This window comes from Pteronotus mesoamericanus, unplaced genomic scaffold (assembly GCF_021234165.1).
Source record: "Pteronotus mesoamericanus isolate MK-2021 breed Mesoamerican mustached bat unplaced genomic scaffold, CSHL_Meso_final contig_65, whole genome shotgun sequence".
Classification (NCBI taxonomy): domain Eukaryota; kingdom Metazoa; phylum Chordata; class Mammalia; order Chiroptera; family Mormoopidae; genus Pteronotus; species Pteronotus mesoamericanus.
This window is the reverse complement of record NW_026555228.1, coordinates 13,033,848-13,043,887: the sequence shown is the minus strand read 5'-3', so window position 1 is coordinate 13,043,887 and position 10,040 is coordinate 13,033,848. Positions and strand designations below refer to the sequence as shown.

The 10,040-nt window shown below is 47.7% G+C and overlaps 1 protein-coding gene across 1 annotated transcript; it reads right to left on the bottom strand.

Annotated features, from left to right (window-relative positions):
• Positions 1–6,299: 6,299 nt before the first annotated feature.
• Positions 6,300–9,257, bottom strand: LOC129076867 (transcription factor SPT20 homolog). The gene is made up of 3 exons (XM_054581009.1): positions 7,065–9,257; positions 6,613–6,670; positions 6,300–6,508 (listed from the first exon to the last, which is right to left on the bottom strand). The coding sequence occupies exons 1-3, from the start codon at positions 9,255–9,257 to the stop codon at positions 6,300–6,302; spliced, it is 2,460 nt and encodes an 819-aa protein (XP_054436984.1).
• Between the last annotated feature and the right edge of the window lie 783 nt (positions 9,258–10,040).

Sequence of the window (10,040 nt, the reverse complement as noted above, 5' to 3'; positions counted from 1 at the left end):
CTCTCGCTAAGCTGCACAGATCCGGAGACCACCCTGCAGCTTTGGGAGCTGTCTGCTAGGAAAGTCTTCGAAACGCAGCAAATACTGTGTTGTGTGACCCTGGAGTCTGGTGCCCCCTTGTGGTCGAGAAATATATGAATGAGAGACACTCAAAAGTACTGAGATGCTTGGAAAGAAAATAGGGAACATCATTCCCACCTTGATCCATGACCCCACAGCCTTCAGAGTTGTAAAAAGGACCTCAGCAATTCCAAAGGCTGCAAGTGAAGGAGCATAGGCGTACGAAAGAGGTCCTCCAGGACACGAGAGACAACTTCGAGAAGGGGATAGGAGTCAGCAGGCACAGTTGCTCTTCCAGCAAGGCCCCGGAGAAGGAGGAGCCCAGGTGAAAAACAGAACAGCCCCCTGAGCAAATACCCGCCCCGCCCCCAGCAGATCACAGCCGCAGATTCGGGAAAGGACCGTATCCGCAGAAGGTATCTGTCTCCCTGCTCTCTGTGCCCCCAAGATCAGGGGATATGATATTGAAATTCTAGTTGGAACTGATCAGGTTTACCAATCGAAAGAGCCCCAAAAGTAATGAAATCTGCCAAGGTATCATAAAAAATGAAAAAAGGATCCCTGGCCAAGTGGCTCAGTTATTTGGAATGTCGTCTGTACACCAAAAGTTTGTGGGTTCAATCCCTGGTCTGGTGCATACAGGAGGCAACTGGTCATAACATCGATGTTTCTCTCTCTCAAATCAATAAATATCGTTGGGTGAGGATTAAAATAAATAAAAATAAAAATTTTAAAAATGGAAAAAAGGAGCTTGGTACCATGTGGTTGAAAGCTGTGATTGGGGAAAAAAGTTCCATGTATACCGTCCACCACTCAAGACCTGTCAGCACATCAGTTACATGCACCCAGGCACAGGCACGGACTTAGGCGACTGTGCCACTTAATAGCTTTATTGCCTCAGGAAATTCCTCTCTGAGCCTCAGCTTTTCATTTGTAAGAAGATACTATCTAATGGGCAAGGTTATTAAAAGATTAGAGGCAATGTACATAAATGGACAGAAGCTACTACTTATTTACGCGCATGTTTACACATGTGGGGAGGCATTTGTTCCCAGTTTCCTTTAACAAGAGATGAAGTAGTCTGTGACAAAAGGCAAGTAAAAGGGAACTAGTAAAATAAACATTAAAAATAAGGAGCAAGAAATACTGAAGTGCTACCCATAAATGCAAACTTGCTGAGTTTCAGTTTCAAATTGCATTTTGAGTTCCCCAGCAGCTGAGGCGCAAAGGGAAACCCAAGAACTTGTACAACTCTAGGTACAGGAAAGGGGAAGCGATACCACCTTCTCGGAGGAGACTGGGTTTTCTTGGCTCCAAATTTTCAAAGTGATGTCTCAGGAGTTTTCTGCATTGTATTGTAACTTACCTGAAACCTTGACTGTTACTCTTCATCTTGAATTTGCCAAAGCTTTGGAACTAGTGATCCAGGAATTGGGACTGGGGCAAATTACTAAAGGTGAGTAACAGATTTCTATACTTCAGATCACAGTGGCCTTCTGCAGCAATTGTTATCCCTCAGTTTTTCAAATTCCTTCAGATGAGCTTTCCCCAACATGTACATTGTGAGATCACACTAAGGGCATTTAATATCATCACTTCTGCCCCCAAGGAAATGTTTTTATTTGTAACTCATGCAGGAGCTTTAGACCAGGGGTGTCTAACCTTTGGGTGTCTCTGGGCCACACTGGAAGAAGAAGAGTTGTCTTGGGCCACATATTAAACACACAAACACTAACGAAAACAAAAAAAAAAAATCACATAATGTTTTAAGTAAATTTATGATTTTGTGTTGGGCCACATTCATAGCCATCCTGGGCCGGATGTGGCCTGCAGGCCGCAAGTTGGACACCCCTGCTTTAGACCAAGGACAGATATCAGCAAAAGAATCGATGTATTGTTAGATGCAATAGGTAAGTTCAAAAGACTCTCTCCTTCCAGACCCAGTTCAAGCCTATGAAGACCACACTAGTCTCCCTTGAAGGCCAAGGTCACCTTTCAGGGGCATTAATACAGGAAGTCAACAGCTTTTGCAAAACAGCGCCACAGGTGAGCTTTCCCACCCCAACCCCAGAGGCATGCAACTCATCTGCATATGCTAACAGGGGTTTCCATGGAAGATGCCAAAATAAGCGCCTGTCCTCCCTCACCTTTACTTTAATCCCCACATAGGTTTTGCTTTTACCATATGGTAATTATTTCCAAATCACAAGTGCAAACACTCACTCTGATTGGAAAATTAGCAGATTTCAAACTCAGGTAATTTGTCCCTAATGAGGAACTTGTTGAACTGAATTTAACAATTAACTCGCACACCCTTTGCTGCCTGCAGTGATGGGAGTGGAGCAGGGAAGGAGGGCGGGCAGGCCGAGGGCCTCGGCCTGGTAGGACTTCGGGCACACGATGGCAGGGGGGATGGGGCGAGGTGTTCAGTGAGGCTGTGGGAACGTCAGGAACTTGACTGTTCAAATGGATACACACACGCGCGCACACACAGGTAGATGTATAAAGTGTGTGTGTGTGTACATGTATATATAGCCAATAAGAAATATATGCCAAAGTAGATATATAAAGAGTATGAGTGTGTGTATATATACAGAGTCTGGCACAAATAACACCCCTTTTATTACAATATCATAAAGCATGGAATTCTGTAATACAACATCACACTCAAGCACACCATATGACATTTTAGGTGAAATGTTCAAATTACAGCTATAAATTATTACACCCACATTATTACCCTACAACCACACTCAAATAGGTGTTACTTCTGCCAGACCCTGTGTGTGTGTGTGTGTGTGTGTGTGTACCTCCAATTACAAATATATGCCAAAGTAGAGAGAATAATGTAATGAGCCTCCATATACCCATCACCCAGCTCCCACATTATCAACTCATGGCTGGTCTGGTTTCTCTGTGCCGGAGAGTTAGAGACCCAGAAAATGGACAGAGAGGAGTAAAACAAAGAACGAAAGGGCAGGTGGTGCATCTCCTGTCCTGCATTCCCTCGGGTTCCACACTACTTGGGGTACAGGTGGGATAGCTGAGTTTTAGTTCACTGCTGGAACGGTTAGTGTCCTCTGCTTAGGTGTTTTACATATGGCAGGGAAGAGTCTGGCTGACCCTTGTTTTCCAGCCTCTACCACTCTCCTGGCTCCATGGCTAGAGCCACTTGCCGTCACCTGCAGGCCCAGGTCCAGGTGACGACAAGCCATGAGCATTTCTGGGAGGTGCAGCTTAGCACATGGAATCACTTCATCACACATCATCAGTTCTACTCCAACAATGCATTCTGATGATCAGCCCCTGCCTCATCTCAAGAACTGGTACCCAGCATGCCTGAGGCTCTCTCTCAGATCGCTTTGCTCCTTTGTCACTTTAGAAATTCACCGTCCAAACCATAGCCACATGAAGCTACTGAGCACCTGGAACATGGCTAGTGAGACTGAGGAATGAATTTTTACTTAACTAACTTAAATTTCAAAACTGACAGTTGATTCAATTATTAGAAAATTTCTAAGAATGCTTGTAAGGTGAATCTACATTTTTAACTGTAGATTATATTAAAAATTCTAAACTCAGATCAAGTATTTCTGAGGAAAATCTGGCACCTGAGTTAAGACAGGCTGTAAGTGTCTGGATATTGAAGATTTAGTAAAAATAAAACAATATAAAATGTCTCATTAAAATTTTTAAAATATTAATTACAAGTGGAAATAATAATCTTGGATATACAGGCATATCTGGTTTGATTTATTGCAAGACCCTCCACCAGCAAAAAGATTATGTCTTGCTGAAGGCTCAGATGATGGTGAACATTTTTTAGCAATAAGTATTTTTAATTAAGACATGTACGTTGCTTTTTTAGACACAATGCCATTGCACACTTAATATGCTACAGAATAGTGTAAACATAACATATATACACTGGGAAACCAAAAGATTTTGTGTGACTTGCTTTATTGCAATATGTATTTTATTTCAGTGGTCTGGAACCAAACCTACACTGTCTCCGAAGTATATCTATATTGGGTAAAATAAATTATTAAGGGTAACTTTTCTTCTTTCCTTTTACTTATTAAAATGTGGCTGCAGGGAAATTTAAAATAATAAATGGGGCTCACATGTTTCTTTTGGACAACGCTAAACTAGAACCAGAGTCCTCCCTTCACTTGAAAGTATCCTCAGGAATATAATTCTGTCGCCAAACTGCTGTCCTATGACAGAGACCACAATGATACCAGACATGTCCTGCTGTACTGGGCCCACCAGGATTTTCCTGGATGAACATCCCATGAACCACCTTTCCTGACCTCTGTTGCAATATTCTGTGACCACCCACTTTCCCACAACCACCTCACGATGAATGGTCAAACACTAACTAAGTCATGAAACACAGGCTACACAAAACTAAATAAAGACAAAAAAGATGGATTTCACAATGGGTAGAGAAAAGCCTCCAAGTTCTCACAATACTAAAATGAAGGAGAAGTTTATTCACAAAATATAGATAGTTTATAGCTTCACAAGGGACCCTGTAGCAAGTACCAACTTTGGTGGTGATCACTAGAAAGATTCTTTTTTAAAAAAAACAAACCAGAAAGGGTTATCTGAAACAAACTGAATTTATTTGCTTGCCTGGAAAGGGAGTGCACAACATCAAAACAAGGTCAGCAAAAGGGAGGAGGTACATCAAATCGGGTGAGAGTCTGAGTTCAGGTCTCTGGTTGGTTCCCAAGGCCGAGCGCAAACGCTTCTTTGCAACTGATCATTGCACCGGCTCACTTCAGGAAAGTGCGGGCACCATTGCCAAGAGGCCCGGGGGGGTTACGGAGGCTCAAATGGGTGCAATGTCCCTCAGGTGGCGTATCTGAGGTGTTTGAAGTCGACCAAAAATCTTGCCTTAACAACATCGGTAGCACATTAGCACAGCTGACTTCATCGAGGAAGACTCACTGGTCACCTGTCCCTTCACTCATCTCTTTTGGAACTGCCAGACCAAAATAACATGTTTAGTTAGGGCAAAAGGCATAGAAACATACACGTATACGCAGAAAAACAAGTCTTATGTAGACAGGGTACCCTTCAGAGTTGTAACATAGCAAAATATGAGACACACACACACAAATACTTATACACACATGTTCATACAAACATTATATACAAGTTAATAGGTGGAAGCAACCGAAATGCAAATCCATGGGGAATTAATAAACACATGTGGCATATTCAAACAACGGAATATTACTCAGATGCAAAAAGGAACCGAGCACGGGTTCATCTTACAGCGTGGATGAGCCCCCAAAACATCGTGCCCAGGAAAAGAGGGCAGACATAAAAGGCCACATATTGTGTGATTCCATTCGCAGGAAAAGTCTAGAATAGGGAAGTCCGTCCAGGCGAAGGCAATGGGTGGTTTCTGGGGCTGAGGAAGTGGAGGGTGGGAAGCAAGATCCAAAGGGCTACAGAGATTTCTTTGGGGTGATGGAATGTTTTCAAAACAGAGAAGGTGGCGACACAGCACTGTCAACTAGTAAAAACCGCACACCACACGGGCTGTTTCTTATGTCAGTTACACCTCAATACAATGAGAGGGAAAAAGACAACTGAAAAGGCCAGGGACCTTGGAGGCCCATGGCACCCCGCAGAAGGCTGGGAGCTGAGGGGCAGGGCTAGCGCACAGCCCTCTCTCACTGAGCCAGGCAAGGGCGAGAAAGGGGAGGGGCGGGCTGCGCTCCAGAACCTGACCAGGCTGCAAACACTTGAAAGGCAGACAAGCAAAACTCATTCCCGAATGTTTAGCTGTTTGCCGTTCTGCTAATATGCTAGAGTTATAAACAACTTTTATAGAACACCTCTACAGAGTTAGAAAACACTTCATAACGAGAGAAAACGAACCGTCCCAGAGTGCCTTTTCCAGGCCTCAACTGCCACCTGGGACCACGGCCCTGGCCTGCAGGTCTGCCCTGGTCCGCTCCGCACACTGGGCGGCCTCCCCTGTCCTCAGTGCGGGTGTGACAAGCATCTCTTTTCAGAGGCTTTGTACATGTGTAACGGTTGATTCTCATACATTGCGCAAAAACCTACTGAACTAAACAAACACCCAAAGTCCATCCTCCTGAAAGGTATTTCTAATATTTCATAGGCCACTCCAGTATATGTCATGTACTGTGAAACCACTGAAAAGGCTGGGACCTTCTGGTCGCATGCTAACGTGGGTGAGCCTTGCAGACGTCATGCTAAGTGAAAAGGCCAGCCACAGAACGACCGCTGCTGTAGCGCTGCACGCACACCAAGTGGCTACAGCAGCGCGACTCAGAGGGACAGAGCGAGCCTGTGGCCCGCCAGGGTCTGGGGGACAGGGAGGCGGGCGGCTGGGGCTCCCCGAGCGCAGCTTCACTTTTGCAAGTTGGAAACAGCTCTGGAAACCTCACGTACACCGTGCGACCTGAAAGTGGTTAAGATGGTACCTTTCAGGGGGTGTGCTTATTTAACTCGGCAACATTTTCAAAAACCATTCATCTTGCTAAATTAATTTAATTTTAACTTTACCGGTATTGTAGATACAGTGTTTCAGGGAAACAATAGCCTTCAGGAGTTTAAACTCAGCCTAGTGTGGATCAGATACGCTTTAGAACCCTAAAATAGAAATGTCTCTGTTAACAACAGCAACCAAAACAATGACATAAGCCAAAAAACCCAGGTTATCAAACACCTCCTGTTTCTATGTAAGAATCACAGGGCTGTGCTTCTGTATCAAGTTTGCACGTCTAACAATGGAAAATACTGACACATTAAAATAATGTGGAATGAAGTAAAAACTCCATTGTTTTGGAGTGATGCTCTGTGGTTTTCAAAGAGAGGACCCAACGTCAGACTCAGGATCTGGGAGTGCCAGGTGGGCCCCCATTCCCTTTGCCTTTGGCCTGGCTCGCTCCCTGCTGGCCCCCACGCAGCTGAGCTATGCGGGCCGCCACTTGGGGCGGCAGGGCTCTGAGCCTTACCTGCTGGGGCTGCGGTGGCTGCTGCGGGGAGACAGCCGAGAGCTGGGCCGTGGGTCGGGGGCGGCCCTGCCCAGGTGTCCCCTGGGCAGAGCGGGGCTGAGCCTGCACCACAACCTGGGGCTGCAGAACACTTCCGACTCCACTGCGGTTAAAGACAGCACTTAGCTGCGCGGATGAGGCTGCTTGCCCACTGGCTGAACGTTGTGCATTTGAGCACTGTGACACTAGCTGCTGAGGAGAAGTGGGCGGCTGCTGAAGCTGTGGCCCTGGAATCCACTGGCAAAGCAGCTGCTGCGGTTGCTGGTTTTTCCAAATGTCCACACCTTGTGGAACCCAGAGGACACCTACGGGCCTAAATTTTGAAAGATCTCCTAGATTATGCTGAACACTTCCTTGTGAAGGAGCCTGTGACACAACAGGCTGGCCATTTGGTGGCTGGCCTCGTGGAGGCGGGTGGCTGGGCTTGGTTGCTCCAGGAGCGCTGGCCCTGGCACTAGAGCCCTTCGCGATGTTGGCACCTGTCATGACAGTCTGGGCAGCAGGGACGGGACCTGCCACTTTGATGGCACCGAGGTCAGCAGGCTTGGCCTTCACCTGGCTGGCCGGTGTAGTCTGTGCCAAGCTGGCTGTAGACAGGGAGGCTGCAGGAGGGGCGCTAACGTGCTTCACCTCAACAGAGGATTTCCGAGGAAAGCTCGGTGGCTTAGAAGCAGGGACAGGAGACGGCAATTTACGAAGGCGAGAGCGCCTTGCCTGCTGGGGCGTCAAGCCGCTAATACCTGAGGAACTGTTTCCTGAGCTGGAGAGGAGGCTGATGGGTGGAGGGGTGTACTGGACTCCCTCCTCTGGCACTGAAGGCTGAGCTGACATGGCCCGAGGCTGTCCTGCTTTTCTCCCCACAGAAAGCTGGCTGAGGGGGGCTGGGTCGCTGGAGCCCGGGGACTCCTCGAAGACACATTCGGCACTTAGCGGCACCAGTTCCTCAAACAGACTCTGCAATTCGCCAGTGTCAAGGTATGACTCAGGATGCATACTATAGGAATGGTCATCTGTGGGGGAGTGGCGGGGAGACATCTGTATCCCGCATCTGGCTTTTTTAGGTGAATTTCCTCTTGCAGAGATTAATGGATCCTTAAGAGATATCATGACGGCCATCTTTGTTGTCTGGGGCTGATCACCAGCTTCACATCTATATAGAGCATCATCATCTTTTACCCAGTAGGCTGGCCACTCTGTTAGTGGTGACTCATTATCATATTTGACAGACCTCTCCGCTGTAGCATATTTCTCTACATCCACCTCAGAGGGGACCACCAAGTCACAGGGCCTCTGTTTCCACGTATCCACACATTTTCCTGCTTTGGAAATGTTGAGGTCATCCTGCTGAGCTGCTTGACTTTCTTTGCTTTTTTTGTGAGGCGCCGGACTAGAAGACAGCTCCTGCTGCTGATTCGGGGAGGCTGTGGAATACCTCTTGAAGCTCCTTCTCATCGTGGGAGTGTTCATCTTCTGCTGGTTGTAGAGCAGCCTGTTTGCAGTGCAGGCGACTGAGACAGAAGGATCAAGGCACAGGGGTTCAGCGGTGGCTAGGATCAGCTCGCTCTCAAGTAAAAGTTTGTCTTCCTGGCTCCATTCCGGGTGATTGCTGCCTATGGACTGCACGTCGCAGGCTAACGTCTGCATCGTCGGCCGCAGGAGGACATGCCTGCTTTGGTAGGCAGGGGGCTCCGCACCACCGCACTGCCTATAGTCCCGCACCTCTGCTATGACGCACCCACGGTGAAAAATGTTCAGCTCGGACTTTTCCAGAAGATCCACCAATGCAGGAGGCAATTCCTCTGCATCCAGATACTCGAGAAATTTCTTTTCTTCATACGGCAGTTGAATGGGCTCTGACTGTGGTTCGCCCGGTCCCTTGAGCATCAGCGAATAGCCCTCCTTCCCTGGGTACAGGTTGACCACCAAACGGGGCAAGTCCTCCCTCTGAAGAAGCTTTTCTAACAAGTGCACATTGCTTATTAATTCCTTCGTAACCTCGGGCTCTTTTCCACATTCCTCAACATATAGGTCATACAGTTTGTCATGGAGAGATTTTTCCCCACCAGGTGGCTCTTCACTTTTAGGAGGCCTCTGCCGCGCACTTTCAATGACACACTCCGCGCCATCCAAAGCCCGTTCTAAAGCTTTTTGCATTGTGGCATAAAACGGGGGCCCTAGAAGAAGAGAAACCGTAAGTGCGCTGGAGCATGTGGTGAATACGCCGTCTTTAATGTCTATGTATCTTTTTGCCAAACCCACATCTCCACGGTGGAGCCACCAGCCTGACTACAAAACAGGCACCAAGAAACCCACCCCCCAGAAAGCACTCCATAAAAACTTACAATTTGAGGGTGGCTTATCCGTGCAGGAGTCTTGCAGTAGCCGCCGACTCACAGTGCCTCGAGGACTGCAGCCTGGCCGGACTCTCCCACGCACCTGTGCGCGCGCGCGGTGCAGCAGCGCGCCTGAAGCCAAGCTTCATCCCACTGTCGCCTGTCCGTCACCTGTAGGGGGCGTGAGGCCCAAAGTTCACACTTTTTGTACTGGCGCCCCCACTTTGGTTGGACAACAGCACAAGGGGGGATCGCTTCTTTGACTTTTCTGGTGAAAGCATGCCAACAAAGCAGAAGCCACCCACGAAAAACGCATACTTCTGGGGTACGGTTTTACTGCACAGCGTTGGTGCGGGAATGCAATTGCTGGGAGAGTCATGGAAGGTGGTCGTTTCTTTTGTGGGCGAGCCTTTTGGCAGGGATTGTTGACAGTTCTTGGAATCTCTTGTCATCAGTGGCGAGGCTGCCCCCAGTGCCCACCAATTTAACACACACCAAAGTGTCCACATTTGCGGCTTTTGCATATGTGCAGGCTTTGGTGCGGGCGCCGCCATTCTTCAGTGACTCTTCCAGCAACCTCCTGCCCACGGGTTTTCACGGCCTC